The sequence below is a fragment of the Eurosta solidaginis genome, chromosome 3 (genome assembly GCF_040869045.1).
Source record: "Eurosta solidaginis isolate ZX-2024a chromosome 3, ASM4086904v1, whole genome shotgun sequence".
Classification (NCBI taxonomy): Eukaryota; Metazoa; Arthropoda; class Insecta; order Diptera; family Tephritidae; genus Eurosta; species Eurosta solidaginis.
The window spans coordinates 77447148-77471035 of record NC_090321.1 but is presented as its reverse complement, the minus strand read 5'-3'; the positions used below and the strand labels follow the sequence as shown (position 1 = coordinate 77471035).

The 23888-nt window shown below is 39.8% G+C and overlaps 1 protein-coding gene across 4 annotated transcripts in view; it reads right to left on the bottom strand.

Moving 5' to 3' along the window:
* LOC137244027 (zinc finger protein 737-like) overlaps window positions 1-23161 on the bottom strand; it is a 193991-nt gene extending 170830 nt beyond the window's left edge. For all 4 annotated transcript variants that reach the window (XM_067772455.1, XM_067772456.1, XM_067772458.1 and 1 more), the window contains exon 1: window positions 22377-23161. In XM_067772455.1, coding sequence (XP_067628556.1) covers window positions 22377-23068 — 692 coding nt within the window. In that variant the 5' untranslated portion in view covers window positions 23069-23161. The remainder of the gene's footprint in view (window positions 1-22376) is intronic.
* Between the last annotated feature and the right edge of the window lie 727 nt (window positions 23162-23888).

The window sequence follows — 23888 nt, the reverse complement described above, 5'->3', positions numbered from 1 at the left end:
TGGCAACAGTGCCATCGGCATTTTTATGTTTCACGGCCATTATAATTTTCGGCAGCTTTGACAAACGAGGTACTCTTTAATTTCAAGTAACCTAAAAATAAAGTAATTGTTTAAAATCGTAGTAAATTCGGTTTAGCTTTTGTTTGAATGGAAGTGAAAGTGTGGCGGAGACGGCCACCACGACACATAGGCAAAATTTTAGTGGTTTAACGGCAATATATGCCATGGCGACGAATTTGGAGGCGGCGCCCTCCAAGATAGCCATATCCGAGCAGGGAGCGCCACATGGCGTTCGTCCGAAGGACACAAGCAGGCAACCGAAGGTACGTAACACCTATATAGGCCAAAATGTGGACCCGGGTACACCTAGAATGTGTTTATAGAATATAGATAACAAATGAAAGCTGTTGATGAGTGCTTTAGTGGAGGGTAACTTTCATACCCCTTGGTGACTAGGGTCTTGAGATATAGGCCAAAACGTGGGCCCGTGAACGCCTAGATAGTGTTTTTACATTATGGGTATCAAATTGAAGCTGTTGATAAGTGCTTTAGTACAGGTGTACAATATTTTAATTATTTTTTAACATTTTTTCCTTCTGATGCAACTCTGTTCATTATACTACCAATTTACTTTATTATTCTGCAACCCTGTAACATATACGAAACTTTTATACATGTAATAAAATTAACTCTCTTGGATTCTGGATACTGAAACTTACGCACGCGTTTTTACTTAACCTGAAAACGAGGTAACGAAAATTTTAATTACTATTAATGTTTTACCAACATTAAATTGGTGCCGAAACCCGGGAAGGAAAACAAACACAAGCAATTACAAGCTATTTCTACGCTTAGCTTGTTGAAGAATTTCCTTTCTGCAAACTTCACTTGAAAACATAAAAGAAATGGTGGATTCTCTAAGTGGCGCTATTGAGGACCAGCGCAGAACTCAAGCCCATCTAATTCGAATCAAGACTACGTTCGAGACAAAGCAGTCGTCTGAAATAACGAGAGGCTACGTTCAGAGCCTGCTCACAGAGATTGACAATGTATTTCAGGACTTTAAGCGCGGTCACGAACAAATTTACGCACATAAGTATTTTTACCTAAAGGGATCTTGCACCGGTACACCTAAGGAAATGCTGAATGAATATTCAGCAACAGATGCTAGCTATGAACCTGCCTGGGCAGCCCTGGTAAGTAGGTTTCACAATAAAAGGAAATTAGTGGATCAAATTCTTAAAAGGCTTATCAATAGCCAAACTACTGACGGGGGCTTGCAAAGCGTAAAATTATTGCTCGATCTCACTCGAAACAGCCTCGCACTTTCGAAAATTTTAGACATATGCACTCTTAATTGGGATCCGATTCTAATATTTTTACTTACCCAAAAGCTTGACAAACAAACCAGAAAGGAATGGGAAAAATCTCTAGGCGGTTCCAGTGCCATTCCTTCAGTAAAAACTTTGCTCAAGTTTCACGAAACTACCTACCGTTCCCTTGAATTTATCGAAGAAGAGGACACCTCAAAAAAGGTTGTACACCGCTGCTATAGCGACAAACAAAAACAGCAACAAGCCTTTCGCAAACCTGTACATGCTAACGCCGCCGCTACTGCCGCTAATTCCACACCTTCCAGTTCTGTCTGTCCCTGTTGTCAAAAGCATCATCTTCTATATAAATGCTTTAAGTTTTCTGCACTACCTGCTGCTGAAAAACAAAACTTTGTTCTACAACATAAACTATGTCTAAATTGTTTAGGTAAGGGTCATACCTATGGTGAGTGCAAAATAAATTCACGCTGCCAGGCGTGCAAACAACCTCATCATACGGTTCTACACAATGCATACGCTATTCACAACAACAAAACTAATGAAGAAAAACTCTCTGTAAATCTTGCAATTAATACCCAAAACACTGCTGAAATACCCTCTGCAACAAACAACGGACAAATCCTTCTCGCTACTGTGCAGGTGATTGTTGAATTACCTGAGCGACGATATCAATGAAAGCTCTAGTTGATCAAGGCGCTCAAGCCTCCTTCATTACTGAGGATGCCGCTCAACTTCTCAACTTGCCAAAACGACACACCGACGTTGTGGTAGCGGGAATTGGTGGGGCTAAAGATTTTATAGTCAGAAAGTCCATATCCTTGCTTGCGCTCTAATTACGAGAAAGATTTTAAAATGGAGTGTACTACGTTTATTTTACCAAAATTAACTTCTTACAAGCCATCACCTCATACATGGCGGGGTATGCCAAATTTATCTGACATCTTTCTTGCCGACCCTATATTTGCATTACCCGTCAAGATCGACTTAGTTTTAGGCGGAGATGTCTATGGCGATATATTACTCTTTGGTATGAAAAAATATGAACGTAGCATTTTCCTGCAAGAAACACACTTTGGTTGGATGATTTCCGGCCCAACTGCTGCATGTTCTTCCCAACACCATTTGCAAGCAAATTTATGTACACTCAATGATCAGCTGCGTTTATTCTGGGAGCAGGAGTTGCGCGAGGAACGACTTTTCTCCGCAGATGAAATAGCTTGCAAAAATCACTTTCTGCAATCTCACAAAAGAGATGAAGCCGAAGATACACTCTTTGTTTACCTTTTAAAAGCCTAATCGCACAAGGAAAGTTGCCAACCTTTAGTGGTACTGACTACAACGCTGTTAAGCGACTAAGACAGCTAGAAGTGCGGTTCGAAAAGCAACATGAATTCGCAAAGTTTTATAAAAATTTTATGGCAGAATATGGAGATTTAGGCCACAAGCAAGAAATTGGCTGCTACCCTGAAAATTTGCCAGATAATTCATACTTTTTTTGTCATCATGGAGTCATTTGCCAGCACAGCACTACAACCAAATTACGTGTTGTATTCGATGGGGGGCATCGTTGTTCTCCACAAACCTCTTTAAACGAGGAATTAGCCGCAGGTCCGGCATTACAAAACGATTTGCCAAGTATTATTTCTCGATGGAGATCACACAAAATAGCGTTTACATCTGATTTAGAGAAAATGTTTAGGCAAATCAATATCTGTAAAGAGCATCAAGATTATCAATGCATTCTCTGGAGAAAGAATTCTAAACAGAGAATTAAGTTATATAGACTTTGCACTGTTACTTACGGAACGACATCGGCTCCATATTTGGCGATCCGTACTTTGCGTCAATTGGCCATATACGAGCAAACAAAATATCCTCTCGCGAGTAAAGTGTACTTAAACGACACTTACGTTGATGATATCATCTCAGGCGCAGACGCGGAGATAGAAGCAATGGAGCTACAAAAAACAACTCATTAAGCTCTCAAATAGTGGTGGGTTTAATCTCAGAAAGTGGCACTCGAATTCTGATGTGCTGCTACAAACAATTCCCTCTGAGAATAAAGAGAACACAGATCGAATTGAACTCAAATCCGAGAATTTTGCAAAGGCATTGGGTCTATTTTGGAGTCCTAAAGAAGATGAATTCTCATTTAAAATCAATTTTAGTTTTTCCACCAAAACAAAAAGCAGTATGCTGTCTGATGCATCTAAATTGTTCGATCCCCTTGGCTGGCTGGCGCCTACAACTATTATCGCCAAGATCATGTTTCAGAATTTGTGGATTGAAGGATTAGACTGGAACGACCCCCTTCCAACTAAATTAAATGCTGAATGGCTACTGTACAGAGATTCTCTTCATGAACTCGAAGGTATAAATATTTCACGATGGTTTGGATGCGAAAAGTTTGACAAAATTGAGTTGCATGGTTTCAGCGACGCTTCACAGGCTGCATATGGTGCGGTTATATATGCCGTCGTTTACAACAACTCATCTATTGTAACATCACTCATACAAGCGAAAACAAAGGTAGCACCTCTCAAGACTGTGTCCATCCCAAGGTTAGAGTTATGTGCGGCGGCTTTACTGGTGAAACTAATGGCGAGAGTGAAAACCTATTTCCACAAAGATTCCCTTATTTTCTACTGGACTGACAGCACTGTTGTCTTGAGCTGGATACGATGCCATTCCGCACGCTGGGCCGTATTCGTCGCCAATCGAGTAGCGGAAATACAACGCCAATCTAATGTAAGTCAATGGAGGCATGTGCCAACTAGTGATAACCCGGCAGATTGCTTAACGCGTGGATTGACTCCAAGAGAGCTTAAGTCTCATTCATTGTGGTGGTTCGGTCCGACATTTATAACTGAGTCCATATCTAACTGGCCGACTCAGAACATTGCACTCAAACCGTGTTTGGAAGAACGAAAGTCATATGTCGCTACTCACTTAACTACATTGGCAGAAGATGCAAACAAATTATATTCTACGATTTTATTATAGCTTAAGAGCAAAACTGCAGCAACAAAACAAGGAAAATAATTTACTCGAAATAGGTTGTTTAAAGTCACATGAGATTAGGAATGCGCTCATTGTAACAATAAAGCAAGTGCAAGGTGTTGACTTTGCTCAAGAAATAAATTCGCTGAAAAATAAAGAAGTTATTAACAAAGGCAGTAAAATTCTTCAGTTAGCTCCTATTCTGGATAACCAACAGTTGCTACGAGTAGGTGGAAGAATTTCGAAGGCAAAAGCTACATTTGATGTGAAACATCCACTTTTATTGTCAAAAGAATCACCTTTATCGTTTCTTATATTCACAGACGCTCATCACCAAACACTACACGGTGGCGTTCAGCAGATGCTATCGTTTGTATCACAACATTATTGGATTTCTTCAGCCCGCATATTGGCGAAAAGAGTGCTTCGTAAATGTGTAATCTGTTTTAAATACAAAGCGAAGCCGCAGCAACAGCAAATGGGTAATTTACCAGCAGTTCGTCTTCGACCTTCTAAACCGTTTCAGCACAGTGGGCTCGACTACGTTGGCCCAATAACTATAAAGTTGTCAACACTGCGGAAAGCACTAACAACGAAAGGCTATATATGTTTATTCATCTGTATGTGCACGAAAGCCATACACCTTGAATTAGTTTCTATTTTAAACACGGATGCCTTTATAGCTGCATTCCAGCGATTTATATCAAGGAGAGGTCGATGCTCCGACTTGTACTCTGATTTCGGTACTACCTTCGTAGGAGCAAACAAAGAACTAAACATTAATTTTGAGCGTCAAACGGCATCGGTACCTGAACATTTGGCTGCTACTTTGGCAAATGAAGGTACGACCTGGCATTTCATTCCGCCAGCTTCGCCGAATTTTGGGGGCTTATGGGAAGCGGCAGTCAAGTCGACTAAACATCACTTAATACGAATAATACGAGATAGAATACTTACATTTGAAGAGCTTAGTACTCTTCTTGCAAAAATTGAGAGTTGCTTGAACTCACGTCCGCACACTTTCTGGTTGGGGAACCCACAACCTGCATTTCGGAGGCAGGTATACTCGACTCCACTATTGAGAGACTTACGCGCTGGAAACTAGTTGAGCGCCTAAAACAACATTTCTGGCATCGGTGGTCTAATGAATATTTGCATACCCTGCAAACTCGATCTAAGTGGATGGAATCTCATCGAAATCTTCGAGTCAACGATATCGTTTTACTATTCCATGAACGAAGTGCTCCAGGCCATTGGCCTTTGGCAAGAGTGCAAGAGGTGCATCCGGGCGCAGATGGTCTTGTAAGGGTCGTGACGCTGTACTGCAATGGAAAAATGCTGAAGAGGCCAATTTCCAAAGTCTGTTTGCTACCTATCAAAGACAACAATGAAACTACTAGCAATGTTTTGCTAACATAAACAGCTTGCTTTCGGTTGACATCTTAAACAAAAAAAAAACTTTCGTTTTCGTGTGGGAGAATGTACAATATTTTAATTATTTTTTAACATTTTTTCCTTCTGATGCAACTCTGTTCATTATACTACCAATTTACTTTATTATTCTGCAACCCTGTGACATATACGAAACTTTTATACATGTAATAAAATTAACTCTCTTGGATTCTGGATACTGAAACTTACGCACGCGTTTTTACTTAACCTGAAAACGAGGTAACGAAAATTTTAATTACTATTAATGTTTTACCAACAACAGGGGAGTTTTCATACCAATTTGTTACTAGGGTCTCGAGATAAAGGCCAAAATGTGGATCAGGGTAACACTAGGATGTGTTTTTACATTATGGGTATCAAATTGAAGCTGTTGATGAGTGCTTTAGTACAGAGTAATTTTTATACCGCTGGGTGACTAGGGCCTCAAGATATAGGCCAAAACCTGGACCCGGATACCCCTAGAATATGTGTGTAATATGGATATCAAATGAAAGCTTTTGCTGAGAGCTTTAAAGTAATTTTCATTGTGATATTCGTTTTAGTCGCATCAACCTGGCAAAACTGATAAATATGCATGCGAAGCCGAAATAAAGACATGAATTAATAATACCCACATAACTATTTACATACGTCCTATTCGATTTGCCTGGCAATAATGGATGAAGAAGAATGGGAAAAACTTGAGAGAAGAGAAAAGAGGAAAGGAGACTGAGAAAGAGACAGAGCGAGACGAAGATATAGATAGATGAAGCGAAAAGACGGAGGGGGGAGTGAATAAAAGGATTAAGAAAAAGTGAGGAGGGGTAGGGGGCGGGGGGTCAGATTTAGACGGAAAAAGCTTATTAAAATGTATGCAGATAGATCAAATTTAGGGCAGAACAACGTCTGACGGATCTGCTAGTACTTCTATATATCAAAATGATCTGGGCGAAAAAAGAAATTCATTTAGCCATGCCCGTCCGTCCGTAAACACTATAACTTGAGTAAATTTTGAGGTATCTTAATGATGGTATGTAAGTTCCTCGGCACTCATCTCAGATCGCTATTTAAAATGACGAAATCGGAATATAACCACGCCCACTTTTTCGATATCGAAAATATCGAAAAACCGAAACAAAACTTGGTAGGTGGGTTGACCTCATGACGCAGAATAGAAAATTAGTGTAATTTTGAACAATGGGCGTGGCACGGCCCACTTTTAAAAGAAGGGGGCAACTCCCCCTTCCTAAAAACACCACCCCACCCGCAGAAAGGCAGAAGGCAGATTTTCTATTTTTTTTTTTATGAAGTAAACGTAATTTATTTTAAAAAATCGCTTCTTTTAATTACAAATATTCTATTTTTTTATGAAATAAACATAATTTATTAAAAAAAAAATAAAAGGCGCCGCAGGCGAAAAATGTGGAATAAAAACTCGCGCAATTTTTTATTTCAAATTTAAAAGTATTTATAAAATATACGTAAAATATTTAAAAAATAATTCAAGGTTCGATTCGAGCTCAAGGCCAGAACAATAATTTTTTTCTAATGATAATTATTGTTATTTTTTAATTTTTCTAAATTTGAAAAATTGTATTTTGTTTTTGGAATAGTAAGTAGAAAATTTTTCAGACAACCTGCCATAGCTGCTCAGATAGATCCATTTCGAAGGGTGCTAAGCCTTCATCATCAGTACGCTTTAGGCATGCTGCGCTAACCATTTAGCTATACAGCGGATGTTAAAAATAACAATAATTATCATTAGAAAAAAAGTATTGTTCTGGCCTTGAGCTCGAATCGAACCTTGAATCATTTATCAATAGGCCGATAAAAACAAAAACAATTATTTAAAAAATAAAAAGCGCCGCAGGCGAAAATTTGGAATAAAACATCGCGAGATTTATTATTCCAAATTTTCTATTCTTTCATAAAATAAATAGACGGAGTTGAATGAAAAAGGTCCATTTTCCTCGTTGGTACTATTTAAAAATTGTTCATTCGTTGGAACAATTTAAAGTATCTGTTAGCACCATGCAAGCAGTGAATTAGATAAAATGGCTGTATGCTTGTGTTCGCGGAAAGTAAACAAATAAATTATTAAATTTTACAATAATACGTAAATTTAAATAAATGAAAATAGTTGTTTGTGGTTTTATAAACATTATAAAGTGTACTTATGTATAAAATTCTTGTGAAAGTGTTCGTACGTAGATAAAAAGTGATAGTTATACCATGGTAACTTTAACAACTAATTACTAGTAAAATTGTTAATAACAATTAAAAATTACTCACTGATTCTCGTTGGGGAACTCCCTGAGAACCTATGTGCAAAATTGCAAGGGTCAAACCGCTTTCGTTTACGAATAAAACCAATTGGTCCCTTAATGTATAGCCGACCCAATACTTTTAAAATCATAAGTCGTCCAAAAATTTACCAATCCTTGTGAAATGTGGTAAGGGCATAGCTTCTATGATCATAACAGTTTTCTGTGAAAATGGGCGAAATCGGGTAAAGCCACGCCCAGTTTTTATACACAGTCGACCGTCTGTTCTTCCGCTCGGCCGTTAAGACGATAACTTGAGCAAAAATCGATGTATGTTTACTAAACTTAGGAATGGTTTTTTGACGCAAAATATAACTTTAGAAAAAACTTAGTAAAATGGGTGTGACACCTACCATATTAGGTAGAAGAAAATGAAAAAGTTCTGCAGGGCGAAATCAAAAGCCCTTGGAATCATGTCAGGAATACTGTTCGTGGTATTACATATATAAATAAATTAGCGGTACCCGACAGATGATGTTCTGGGTCACCCTGGTCCACATTTTGGTCGATATCTCGAAAACGCCTTCACATATACAACTAAGGGTCACTCCCTTTTAAAACACTTATTAATACCTTTAATTTGATACCCATATCGTACAAACACATTATAGAGTCACCCCTGGTCCACCTTTATGGCGATATCTAGAAAAGGCGTCCACCTATAGAACTATGGCAAAATCCCTTTTAAAATACTCTTTAATACCTTCCATTTGATACACATGTCATACAAACACATTCCAGGGCTACCATAGGTTCATTTTCCTACATGGTGATTTTCCCTTATTTTTTCTCCAAAGCTCTCAACTATGTTATGTTCGGTTACACCCAAACTTAGTCTTCCTTACTTGTTTTTTCATAGACTTTCATAATATAATTGATATTCGAGTATTCTAGAAATATTAGCATAATCTTCTTAGTTGGTATTATACCTCTATTATAATTAGGTTAGGTAATGTAGAACGATATGGTAACATCAATGTATTCGATATATTTCGATCATTTCTATAAGAAAATAAAGAATATACAATACAATACAATACAATGTCTAGGTATCAGCTTAAATTATTCTTTGAGCATGATTGTGCATATTTGTTAATACCGAATAAAGAAATACCATATTTCAACATAATCGTTGGCGACGAGAAAAAATTGGCGTACCAAGATGGATCCCCAGCAACTAAATAACCTCATAACCGCATTATCATCGATGGCGACGGCGATGCAACAACAGCAATCAAATAGTGGGGCAAATACCCAGAGTGTTACCATTCTAACCTCATTTGAAGAATTTAACCCAAAGTCGGAGTCGATCAGGAACTACAAGAGTCGTCTGGAGCTGCACTTTCAAACTAAAGGTATTTTCGACAATAAAGAATAATGCACTAAATTGTTATTGCAATATATAGGTGCATCCAACTATGCACTCTTAGTGACGTTGGCAACGCCACGTGTAGTGATCGAATTGCAATATGCCGAAGTCATAAAACTCCTCGAGGATCATTTCAATGTCAAAAAGAATGTACTGGTAGAGCAGCATAGATTTTTGTCTGAAGTTCAGAACGAGAACGACAATCGCAGAGTTTTCAGCCCAACTTCAAAGAAAGGCAACAGACTGCGAGTTCTCATACGAATGTTGCAAGTCAGTGGCGAACTTATTTATACGCGCGCAATTCATAAGGGGGCTATACAATAGTTACATTCGAGAACAACCACTACAAAATCCTGGGGATACTTTTGCAAAGTTAGTTGAGCGGGCATCTACGCTGGAAGCAGCGAAAAGCGATAGTCAGGAAATAGCATCAGGAACCGCTGCCAACGATGTTAAATAAATCACAGCTAAAGGGAAAGATTACGAAATTACGCCGGGTACACGTTGTTGCCAGGAAGTGATTTTAATAAACTGAATCTAAATGTAAAGCTACAGAAATCTAACGTTGCGTTCCGTTCGTATACGGGAGAAATATTTCTGCCAAAGGGAGTTACTAAAGTTAATGTACAATGCAAAAATAACAAATCATGTCGTATCTTCTAAGCATTCTCCCCTCTTAGGTCGAGTTTGGATTCGCAGGCTAGGTATAAAGCTAGAAGATGTTGATAAACATACAAAAGACAAAACCCTATGCAACATAAATTCCGTTGAAAGCTTAATAACAAAATACCCGGAAGTATTTGAAGAAAAAGTAGGGTGCATTCCAAACTTGTCGTGCCACTGAAGCTAGTACCAGCAGCGAAACCAATATTCCTGAAAGAGCGCCAAGTGCCCTTTGCATTGAGAGAAAAAGTAGAAGACGAGCTCGACGTGTGGGAGCGCGATGGCATTATTAGAAAAGTAAACACAAGCAATTGGGGGTCACCATTAGTAGTTATTCCGAAACCGAATGGGAAAGTTCGGTTATGCGTCGACTACAAAATAGCAGTTAATCCACAATTGGAGCCAGCTCACTACCCTATTAAAAGAGTTGCCGAAATACTGAATACACTTAAAGATTGTACATATTTCTGTAAGCTTGACTTGTATAAGGCATATCTGCACGTGAGTGTCGATGAGGAAAGTAAGCATATGCAAACAATATCGACACACAGAGCTACATATCGCATGAACCGGCTTGCGTTCGGAGTTAAGACAGCTCCAAGTGAATTCAATCGTATTTTAGACCAGATTTTGCGTGGCTTACCAGGAACGTCGTCCTACTTCAATGATATTATTGTGTGCGCAAAAACAAAGGAAGAGTACGAGGAAAGGCCAACCAAGTGTTTAGATAAGTTAAAAGAATATAATTTGCACGTTAACAGAGAAAAAAGTCAGTTTTACGAAGAGAAGATACAGTACCTGGGGTACATGGTAGAATACAACAAAATTACAAAGTGTCCGGAAAAATTAAGGGCCATTCAAAAAATGCCTACCCCAAAGAGTCCAGATGATCTAAGGAGATTTCTGGGAATGATAACCTATTACTCACGTTTCATCCCAAATTTATCGACCATTACGTCCCCATTAAGGACGCTATTAACGAAAAGTACAAAATTCAAATGGTCTGATGAATGTCAATCTTCTTTCGAAAGACTTAAAAGCGAAATTTTAACTGACCGAGTATTAATGCCTTACGATGACAAATTGCCGGTAGTTTTGACGTGCGATGCGAGTCCTACGGGCGTTGTGGCAGTACTTGCCCATGAAATAAAAGGGGTTGAACACCCCATTTCCTTCATATCACGAGCCTTAACTAAAGCAGAGCAAAATTATAGCCAGTTAGATCGCGAAGCACTAGCAATAATATTCGCAGTCCACAAATTTTTTCAATACTTGTATGGAAGATAGTTTACGCTGGTAACGGATAACCGGCCCCTATCACGAATCTTGCACCAGAACGAAAAAATCCCGGCAATGACATCGGCTCAACTTCTGCGTTATGCCTCGTTCCTACAAGGGTTTAGCTATAAGATGAAGCACCGAAAATCCGAACTAATTGCACACACTGATTGCTTGTCTAGAGCACCTGCAAAAGATACGTCGAATAGGTTGACACATTTTCTGGACGATGAGGTAACTGCAATTCAAACTCAAACAGTCAATACAATATCCACTAACACAGTTACAGCGATATCAATTGCGAAAGAAACTGAAAGGGATCCAGAGTTAGCTGAAGTGAAAACAGGGTTAATAAATGGTAAAATTCATGATCCAGAATACACCTTACAAAATGGTATTATATTGAAAGGACAACGGGTAATGATTCCGAAAACCTTGCGTGACGAAATCCTAAAGGAGTTACACTTCACTCATTTAGGAATAGTAAAAATTAAACAATATTGTTGGGAGAAGCCGCAAGAAAACTTTGAAAGGGTTCATATTGACTACGCGGGCCCATTTCAAAATCATTATTTTTTCGTTCTCGTTGACGCAAAGTCAAAATGGCCAGAAGTAAAAGTAATAGGAAACGCACCCACTTCCGAGAGCACGATCGAGTTATTGCAAGATATATTTTCAATACACGGGCTTCAACAAGTGCTCGTGTCCGACAACGCTACTATTTTTCATAGTAAAACATTCCTGTCCTTCTGCCAAAGTAATGGTATCGTTCAAAAATTTATTACACCAGGCCACCCTGCTACGAACGGGTTAGCGAAAAGACACATTCAAACGTTGAAGAACAAACTCCAAGCAATGCAAAACATCAACGCGCCAATGCGTAAGAAGGTACAAGAAATTGTCAGCCGCTACAGAATTTCCGTTAGAAAATAACAAGACTCCGGCGGAAATTTATGTAGGTCGGAAAATTCGAAGCAAGCTATATGCCATTAAGGCCGTACAACATAGCCATTCCACACCATCAGATACGTTCTCAAAGCGCGTCCGCCATTTTAGCGTGGGAGATCGGGTACAGGTAAAATGGTTTAACAAAAATAAAGCAACATGGAATTTCGGCATAGTGACGGAAAAGTACGGTAAACTACATTACCAAGTGCGACTGGATAATGGCTATAGTCTTAAGCGACACGTTAACCAACTCCATAAGTAAAGCGTGTCTAACAGAGAAGAACGAGAAGAGGTTGTGGAAAGGGAGAAAAAGCCAAAGCAGTCAAATGAGGTAATGATCGAAACTCGGAGAGCTCCATACGAGGGGCCACAGCAGCAAACCGAAAGAGACGAGTCAATAGAACCGAATGAAGAACAAGAACCCGGACCAAGGAACGAACAGGTTAGACGTTCGGGAAGGCAATGGAAGCAACCAGTCCGACTTAAAGACCATGTCCTTTATTAGCGTGGGAGAATATTATATATCTATTTCAATTAGGTTAGGTAATGTAGAACGATATGGTAACATCAATGTATTCGATATAATTCGATCATCTTTATGTGAATGGCTAGGTATCAGCTTTAATTATTCTTTGAGCATGATTGTGCATATTTGTTAATACCGAATAAAGAAATACCATATTTCGACATAATAGTTGGTTTTGTTAGTATATCGGAGGATCAAAAAAATTCAAAATTTTGAGTCTAATCAATTTACAATTAAACATACGACGATATTTGCCCTGTCGGTTTCTATCACAAACAGAAATACAAACATAACATTGTCCAGCCCTTTTGGCGTGTATTGCTCAATTATTAGCCGAAACTACGCGAACCAAAAAAGGTTTCGAAAAAATTCAATATTCGAGAAGTATCCCAACTTGCAGAAAAGTCTCGAAGTATGCAGTTTTGGGTAAGGCTTAAGTGCAGTATACGGACAATTCCAAAATCAAAAAAAGAAGTATAAGGATTGATAGACATGGTCAAGGTGAGTATAACTACACAATTTTTTTGTGGGCAAATGACAATAACAGGAGTTATTAAGGGTGAAAGTTCATATAAAGCATTTTTTTAAATCTAAATTTCTCCTTAAGTATCGAACCGATTTTCATTTTAGCGTGGGAGATCGGGTACAGGTAAAATGGTTTAACAAAAATAAAGCAACATGGAATTTCGGCATAGTGACGGAAAAGTACGGTAAACTACATTACCAAGTGCGACTGGATAATGGCTATAGTCTTAAGCGACACGTTAACCAACTCCATAAGTAAAGCGTGTCTAACAGAGAAGAACGAGAAGAGGTTGTGGAAAGGGAGAAAAAGCCAAAGCAGTCAAATGAGGTAATGATCGAAACTCGGAGAGCTCCATACGAGGGGCCACAGCAGCAAACCGAAAGAGACGAGTCAATAGAACCGAATGAAGAACAAGAACCCGAACCAAGGAACGAACAGGTTAGACGTTCGGGAAGGCAATGGAAGCAACCAGTCCGACTTAAAGACCATGTCCTTTATTAGCGTGGGAGAATATTATATATCTATTTCAATTAGGTTAGGTAATGTAGAACGATATGGTAACATCAATGTATTCGATATAATTCGATCATCTTTATGTGAATGGCTAGGTATCAGCTTTAATTATTCTTTGAGCATGATTGTGCATATTTGTTAATACCGAATAAAGAAATACCATATTTCGACATAATAGTTGGTTTTGTTAGTATATCGGAGGATCAAAAAAATTCAAAATTTTGAGTCTAATCAATTTACAATTAAACATACGACGATATTTGCCCTGTCGGTTTCTATCACAAACAGAAATACAAACATAACATTGTCCAGCCCTTTTGGCGTGTATTGCTCAATTATTAGCCGAAACTACGCGAACCAAAAAAGGTTTCGAAAAAATTCAATAATCGAGAAGTATCCAAACTTGCAGAAAAGTCTCGAAGTATGCAGTTTTGGGTAAGGCTTAAGTGCAGTATACGGACAATTCCAAAATCAAAAAAAGAAGTATAAGGATTGATAGACATGGTCAAGGTGAGTATAACTACACAATTTTTTTGTGGGCAAATGACAATAACAGGAGTTATTAAGGGTGAAAGTTCATATAAAGCATTTTTTTAAATCTAAATTTCTCCTTAAGTATCGAACCGATTTTCAAAAAATTTTTTTTTCATTGTATAGTAGTAAAATTACCTTTCATTTGATATGCTGTTTGTATTCCTATCCCGTAAAATACTTAAAAAATTCGATGTTTAAAAGTGCTATATTTACTAAGTAAATTACGCATATACCTTAACAGATGTTTGGAAAATAACCGTTATTTCAATTTATTGAAAAGTGTTAATTTAAACTGTTAAATACAAGTGCAAATTATTATGGCAAATATAAAGTTGTTGCAAATTTATCAAATATTTGAGTGCTGTGAAAGTGGTCCCATAAGTGAGTCAGCCCTGCATACACTGCAAGAGTGGGGATTGATTCCCAGCGAGGGCGAGTATTTGTGTAGTGCAGGCCATGTTCTCAAGTTAATTGAAAATGCTGATAGCGGTGACGGTTACTCTTGGAGGTTAGGTTATATATGCTAGCATGTGATTATGTGTTAATTTTTAAAATTATTTAGGTGTTGTGCTCTCAAGAAGGGCAAGGGCAAACGTAGATGTAACGTTAAAAGTCTCGTTAAGAAAGAATACATTTTTCGATAAATCAAAGCTTCCCATTTTCAAAATGGTAGCTTTCGCGTATTTATGGATTAAAAACACTACCCTCGATTTCATTATGGATGAGCTCACGATAGCAAAACATACGGCGGTCGATTGGAGCAGCTGTTGTCGCGAGGTGGTGTTTGATGGTATGATCATAAATAAGACTAAGATTGGCGGGGACGGGGTGATTGTTTAAATCGACGAAAGTAAGTTTGTTCGTTGGAAGTACCACCGCGGTCATCGTGTAGAAGGGCAATGGGTGTTCGGTGGGGTGGAGAGGGGAACTAACAGATGTTTTATGGTACCTGTGGAGAAAAGGGACAAAGATACTTTGCTGCAAATCATAAAAGAATGGATTTTACCCGGTTACATAGTTGTGTCCGATTTCTGGAAGGTACGTTGATTTGATAATTATATATTTCATTCATTTATAAATATACATTTATGTATATCGTTTAAAGGCATATGATTGCTTGCAGGATGAGGGTTATGTACATTTTAAAGTGAACCACTCGCTCAACTTTAAAGACCCCGAAACTGGCCAGCATACAAATACGATCGAAGGGTTATGGAGGCATGCCAACGTCTTTATGCCCCAATTCCACCGCAAAAAGCAATTCTTTTGCGGCTATTTGGCAAAATTTAATTTTTTGCGGCATTGCAAGGCTACTAATATTGACCCTTTAAAAACATTTTTTAAAATGGCTGGGAAAGTATGAAAGTATTCTGCGCAGAAATACTGTGGATGACGGTGGGGTGCAATAAAGCCATACGCAATAACGCCATACGGCTTTATTTCCAATCAGATTGAGAAATAAAGCCATATGGCCTTATTTCCAATTGCTAATGGAAATAAAGCCAGTATGGCCTTATTGCCATTTTCAAAACATGGTTGTGGTAATTTTATTAGGCTGTACCTAAAAACGCGCAAAAGAGTGCGTACCGTGGCATGTTGCCACGGTTCAGGCAACCACCCGGACTTGGCATGGCGTAGCTCAGGGTTATTTAAATAAGGGCGGCCGGAGACCCAAACTAAATCCACGCAAAACACTTTTATCCACAGTTTTTCTTGTGGGTACTTCAAAATTATCAAAATTACAACAACCACATGAAAATTTTCTATTTTGTTTGGAAATATCTCCGAAATGTAGTAAAATTTCCAATTTCCGCTTTCGGATTCGTGATCCTGGGTCCAAACATCACCCGATATTTTTGGACGAGTTTTAGCAGTTGTAAGCTAAATTAAAGAATTACCCAGTTTTGTAGTCCACTCAATTTTAGTCTATCAAAGTACAAGTAATGAGTCTCTATAAAGGTGCACCTTTTTCTTACATTTTCAAAGAATATTTTCTACGTCGAATACGCTCCAATTCGAGCATTTTCCAAGACCCACACCGGGTTAGGGGGTTAGAATATACCCGCGGTAGGTATGCCTGTGGTAAGAGGCGATTAAAGTACAGGATTCAAGGGGTTTGTGTAGCTTCTCCAAATCCAATTGTCAACTTCACCAATCCGTGGCGAATCCTGTTCCATTAACAGCCGAGGCTTAGGCGACCCCGAACTCCTCAAGGATCTAGGGGGTGGGAGGGGGGTATGGCGTAGAAGGTCGCATGTGGTCATAACAAATCGTTCCCGAGATGGTGTTGTTGTATTAACGATAAAGACGCTCCCCGAAGGCTTTAGGGAGTGTTATCGATGTGATGGTCCTTTGCCGCATATAGATCCGGCACGCTCCGGTAACAAAGCACCCTTAAGGTACTAGCCCGACCATCGCGGGAACGATTTGTATGACCACATAAACCTTCAGGCCATCCCACCCTCCCCACCCCCTAGTTCCATGAGGAACTTGGGGTCGCCAGAGCCCCGTCTGTTAATGAAGCAGGATTCGCCGCCCACAACGCATTGGAGACTGTCCTTATCGCTACAACAAGAACAACAAGCATTTTCCGAGCCACCCTAAGATGATGCGGACATTACGCTGGGCATCCTAACGCAGCTCCTGTTGTTGTTGTTGTAGCAATGCTCGCCCCACCTAATAGCCGCGACCGATCACAAATTGTCATCAATATCCTCTAACGGGAGTCCAAGGAAACTTGCCGTTTCAACAGGGGTGGACCATAAGGAAAGGGATGTTAGAGGCGTTGGTTCCACATTACAATTGAAGAGATGGTTGGTGTCATGTGGGGACACATTGCAAGCGGGGCATACATTTTGTATGTCGGGGTTGATTCTGGATAGGTAAGAGTTTAACCTAGTATCCAGAACGAAGTTGAGCAAGAGTGACACGCGTTTCCCTGGGGAGTATGCGTTACTCTTCCGCGAGTTTTTGATAATTTTCGTTAAGTACTGGATTCACTGGGCAATTCCCGGCATAAAGGTCCGACGACTGTTTATGGAGTTCACCAAGGACCTGCTTGTGTTTTTTCACTTCATACGGCTGGGTTCTCAGGTGCCGTATTTCCTCAAAATGCTTACGGAGATGACTCCTTAAGCCTCTAGGCGGTGCTGGTTCATCAATCAGATGTCTGTTGGGATGCCCAGGTTTCTGGGTATTCAACAGGAACTGTTTGGTCAGCATCTCATTTCTCTCCCTGATGGGGAGTATTCTCGCCTCATTATGCAGATGGTGTTCTGGGGACATAAGAAGACAGCTGGTGGCGATTCTGAGAGCAGTATTTTGGCAGGCCTGTAGTTTCTTCCAGTGGGTGATTTTTAGGCTTGGCGACCATATGGGTGACGCGTAGCACGTAATCGGCTGGCTAATTGCTTTGTATGTAGTCATGAGCGTTTCTTTATCTTTTCCCCAAGTACTGTCAGCGAGGGATTTGAGGAAATTGTTACGGCTCTGAATTCTCGGAACAATTGCGGCTGCGTGCTCACCAAAATGTAGATCCTGATCAAACGTCACACCCAAGATTTTGGGGTGTAGGACAGTCGGTAGCGTAGTGCCATCGACGTGGATGTCGCGGAAGATTTAGTCGGTGATAATGCCAGGTGGTTTCGTGAGGCGAAAAAACTGTAGAGATCAGGGAGGAAGCCGTTTATTTTATTGCATAGCGCATCGATCTTTGGACCTGGGCCTGTGACCATTATTGTGCAGTCATCGGCGTAGGAAACGATTGCGACTCCTTCCGGTGGTGAAGGTAGCTGAGATATGTAGAAATTAAACAAAAGTGGGGATAGGACACCACCCTGTGGCACCCCTTGTTTAATTCTCCTTGGTTTTGATGTTTCGTTTCTAAATTGCACCGATGCCTGCCGACCAACCAGATAATTTGCGGTCCACCTTTTAAGACATGGGGGAAGGGTAGACCCTTCCAGGTCTTGCAGTAACGAGCCATGGTTGACCGTATCAAAAGCTTTTGATAGGTCTAGCGCTACGAGTACTGTTCTATGGTGGGGGTATTGATTTAAACCGCAATTTATCTGGGTGCTAATGGCATTTAGCGCGGTGGTAGTGCTATGGAGTTTTCTGAAGCCATGTTGATGAGGGGCTAGCTGCAAATTTGCTTGGAAATAAGGGAGCAAATGGGCTTCAAGCGTCTTTGCCACTGGCGATGGGAGAGATATCGGACGATACGACTCACCTATGTTAGCTGGTTTCCCAGGCTTTAGTAGCGGGACCACCTTGGCCATTTTCCATTTCTCAGGTATGACAAAGGTGGAAAGAGACAAGAAGAAACCCTCTTTCCCTAGGCTTTTAAGCATCGGCATGGCTATGCCGTCTGGGCCCACTGCTTTGGATGGTTTAGCACGACCAATGGCGTCCTCCACCTCTTTAGCGGTGATGGTGATTGGTGACGCGCTGAATTTGTGTTTATGTGCGTGTCTATTGGCTCTCCGTCTATCTTTGTCGACCGTAGGATGCATTATATATTGTCGGCAGAAAGCGCTCGCGCATTTTTCCGCGTCCGACAGCACTTTGTCGCCAAAGGCGATGGAAACTTTGTCTTTGTGCTTAGTCGGATTCGATAGGGGCTTTACGGTGGACCAAAGTTTACCCACACCGGTAGAGAGGTACAACCTCTTAGGTGGTCTTCCCATTTCGCCCGCTTGTGTTCATCCACAAGCAATCTGATGCGTTGGTTTATATCCCTTATTTGGGGGTCGCCTGGATCAAGCTGTCTTATAAGGTCACGTTCTCTCGCTAAGTTTGCGGCCTCCGCCGGGAAGTGGGCCGGATTTCGGGAATTCTCCCGGCGGGAATGAAATGTGCCGAGGCGGATTTAATGACCTTACGGAAGGCACGCTCCCCTTGGCGGGCATCAGTCGGGATAGGGAGGGCAGCAAAGCGGCTGTCTGTAAAGGATTTATATTCTTCCCACTTTCCTTTTTTGAAGTTTATGAAAGTGCGTTTTTCAGTGACGATGAAGTCGGCGGTACGCATACAAACAGGTGATTGGAACGAATATAAAAATATAAATCGTATCTACAAAAAGCTAGTAAAAATAAAGAAAGTTAAATATATGGAAAATGAAGTCGAAATGAATGAAAATAACGCCAAAGAAATGTGGAAACATCTTAAGCAAGTGGTTTGCTTAACGAGAGATAACGAATGGATTAAAAAGGCGATAATAGATGGTATGATGGTAGAAAATGAAACTGATCTGGCAAATGGTCTAAATAGGTTCTTTATAAATAGCGTAATAGAAATTAATAACATCATAAAACCTTGCCGTGTAGCACTAAGTGATGTACAAGTCAATTCTAGATTAAAGTTTGCCAAAATAACAACAGATGAAGTTATTAATATTCTGAAAGAGTTCAAATATAAAATAGACGGCAGAAAACTTTTATCTGATGGAGTACTTAAAGACTGTATATCGTATACAGGATATTTCTACGCACAAATAATCAATAACAGCCTAGAAGAGGGTCTCGTACCAGAAAAGTGGAAAACGTCAACGGTGATACCAGTGGAAAAAGTTAAAAAGACAGTAAAACCTGAAGAACTTAGACCCATACACCCTGCCTAGTGATTGTAAAATACTTAAAGCTTATGTTAAGAACCAGTTAACGAAATACCTTGAAGATAATAATATACTAGCCCACCAACAGTCAGGCTTTAGAAAGAAACATTCATGTGAGACAGCTCTTAATTTGGTGATACATGACTGGAAAGAAGAGTTAAATAATAAAAAAGTGGTTGTTTCAGTCTTCCTAGACCTCAAACGAGCTTTTGAAACAGTGGATAGGGATATCTTAATCAAAAAAATGCAACGTATTGGTATAACTGGTATAGAAACTGACTGGTTTCGCAGCTATTTGAAGCAGAGGAGATAGAAAACGGCTATAAATACCGTGATGTCTGATGAATTGGAAGTACCCATAGGGTTACACAAGGCTCAGTTTTGGCACCGATACTGTTCTTAATTTATATTAATGATATAGTTAACGCTATTGAAGGTTGTGAAATTAAACTATTCGCTGATGATGCATTAATAATGATTAGTGAGAATAATATTAATTCTGCACTTTCTAAAATACAACATGAACTGAATAAGCTGTATAAATGGTTGTGCGGAAATAGACTGAAACTTAATATAAATAAAACGAAATTTATGATAATAACAAGGAGGAACGTTAATGAGGATATAATTGGTTTAAAAATAAATGATGAAAGCATACAAAAAGTTGACAGTATAAAATATTTGGGAATTATAATTGATAACAAACTCAAGTTTGAAGAACATATAAACTACACAGTCCAGAAAGTTGCGACAAAAATTGGGGTTATGCAGAGAACATCCAAATATATTCAAAAAAAGTACAAAATAATTATATATAAGTCGATTATAGAACCGCACTTTGTAAACTGCCCATCTATTATATTCATTGTGTCAGACAAAGAAATAGATAACTTCAAAAGATGCAAAACAGATGTATGAGATTTATTCTTAAAAAACCTAGAGATACTCGTACGGCTGATATGCTGAGAAGTTTGAACTGGTTAAGTGTCAAGCAAAAGATTTTTTTTCACGCTATGAAGTTTATATTTAATATTAAAAGTGAAATGTACCTGAATATCTAAGTAAAAACGTAGTATTAGTTAAGCAAACACATAACATTAATACAAGGAATAAACACAATTTCAAACTGCCTTTATTCAGAACTGAAATAGATCAGCAAAATATTTTTTATAAAGGTTTAAAAAGTTTCAATGAACTGCCTATAGATATAAAAAGTTGTAATGAAATCGTAGCTTTTAAAGCAAAACTTTATGAATATTGTAAAACCTTAGCAATAAGATAGTAAATTGTAATATAATTTATGAATTAGGCTTTTTTGCCGTAATAAATAAATGAAATGAAAAATTGCTGTTGTGGCCCCGGGGCTGGGCGTCCTTGGGCAAGCATTGGGGTACCCGGATGATTTGGGTTTGCGACCTGGCAACATGGCGCGATGAAACCCGTCGGGGGGTTGCCGTCGCGGAGACCAGAACATCTAGGAAAGTGGCACCACCCAAGGCAGGAGCTGCATTGGGCGGATGTCGCAAACCTATATATTCAGTGCTGGCAGACGGTGCAAACGGAGGTAGGGACTAAGAGTCTGTTTCCCTGACCTGCACGATTGCTGGCGGAAAAGAGGGGGGGGGGGGCAGGCGGGGGCAGGGGCTGATGCTCAGCATTGCTACCAACTCTACTACGAAGGTAGTAGTTATGAGTGGTATCAGCTGTTTGAGTTGTTGGCGCCGTGGGGCGCGAGCAGCAGCGGCTACTTGTTGTGGCTTGCTGAGCAGCGGGGCTGCTGGAAGGTAGTGGGGGGCGCTTAGGCGTAGACTACGGGACGCCATTGGTCGTGAACAGCAAGGAGCCACAAAAGATTTATAAAAGTTAGGTGGACGTCGGGTTTTGGGATCAAGCCCAGAACAACCTGTCCGATGCAACCATCCCTGGCACGAGACGCACTGAACAGAGTATGACCGTCCTAAAAAGATTCTTTTCCGGCAGATGCAGCAAAACCATTTCTCAGGACCGGCGTCAGGAGACGGACCCGGATTGGATTCGATGCCTTCCCGGAGTAAGAGAATATGGAGCAGTCCTGCTGCAAGGAGCTGTTGGGAGGATGACAATTTGTGGGAGGAACGAAACAAATTAGATGGGGTCACACTGAAATGACAATCCTTGGTCGGGAAAAATCCCGTCGCTCCGGTACATAGAACCGACTGCCTTGGGAAGCACCAACGCAGCTCCTTATGGTATCCTATGTTGGCTGGGGTCGAGCTAATAGGCGCGATATACATACATAAAACAAAAAGTTAGCAATGTAATTCTTATCATACTTACGGCACAGTTACTTTTTGCTCTTCCGTTGTAAATTCTTCTTTGGTCACAAAGGTTGTTGAATGAATTGTGTCGCTATATTCAGTATTTTCTTCATCATATTCAATGGGCTCGTTTTTGATAAATTCGCTTAACTCGTCTTGCGAATTTTCACAATAATCCAGCAATTTTTCGTTTTTTAGTAAATGCTCAGCAGTACTCCATTGTGCTGATTCCGACTCAATTGCTTGCTGTCTGCCTTCAAGAGCCGTTTCTGTTTCTCGAAGAAGTGAGTTTTGAGCAGTGCATTTGGGCTGGCAACTGCTCAACGGATATGAATCTGTGTCGTTTGGTAATACTTCATCTACAATTGCTGCCTCCATCATCGACATGTTTAAATAATCCCATTTTTTAGAAACCATTTCTCGCATCTTATGTTCGGATTGCACGCACAATTTTTGGAACCGATATGCACTTATCAATTGGTGCAAGCATTTACAACAAATTTTTTTTGGTAGGTCGTCACTTAGCTGCACTTCCATTATTTGGGGTATTGTGCTGGATAACAAGTCAGCTATTCGTAATTCATCGCATTCCTCAATTATTTCAAAGATAGATTGGTGTTGTGGTTCAGCGCTGCCTTCAGATGTGAATGCTTCCAGTTTAAACATACAGGTCCGACACAGGTAATCGATATGTAGATCATCTGTATCCATTTCAGCGTGTATCTGCTTCAGTCAGTGCAAAATTATAAAAAAAAAAACCACAGAAAAACCAGTGAAGAGACTTAGGGATGAAACGATACTAGAAAATACAATTAGGTATTCACACTTCACACACCGATACCAAGAAAATTTGTAGTCGATACTTTTGCATAGAGTACTCGGTATTTTGCATCGACTACTTAGGTATCGGAAAAAGTGGCAGTATCGACAAACACACGATACCATTGTGAATGAAACTAATCCCGTCTTCCCGTGAGTTTTACAGCTCCGGCTCACGCTCAATTCTCACAGGAATGCTCTGGATCATTGAGAGATTTGAGAAGCAGATGTCGTGAAATTTTCGCACACGTGAAATGTGATAGGCAGATGCCGCCGCTGTTTTTCATTTAACTCATACGGCGAAAGGCCAAGCAGCGACAACTATTTTTGGAAAAGTAGGTTTATTAAAGGCAGCGTTGCCAAACTAAAGACAAGTAATTAACAAATTATTTGGCTCGCAAATTGAACCAGACTTCTATTTAGATTTACTGTCTCAAATCCTTGTTGTTGCATTTATTTATTATCTGGCTCAGGATTTAGCCACCGGATGATGCCATAAGTGTGATATCTTATCTGTCAACTGCCTGACAGGATGTTCAATATGGCTACTTTTTAACGTTTTGACAAGGTGTTCAATATGGCGGCGCCTATCTTCAGCGGGTGATAGAAAGAGATACAGACTGAGACAGCGATAGACAATTACAAATCAGGTGATCCAATCACTTTGGTATTTTGTAGGGGTGGGACTATCCGAATAAAAATTATCCGAATA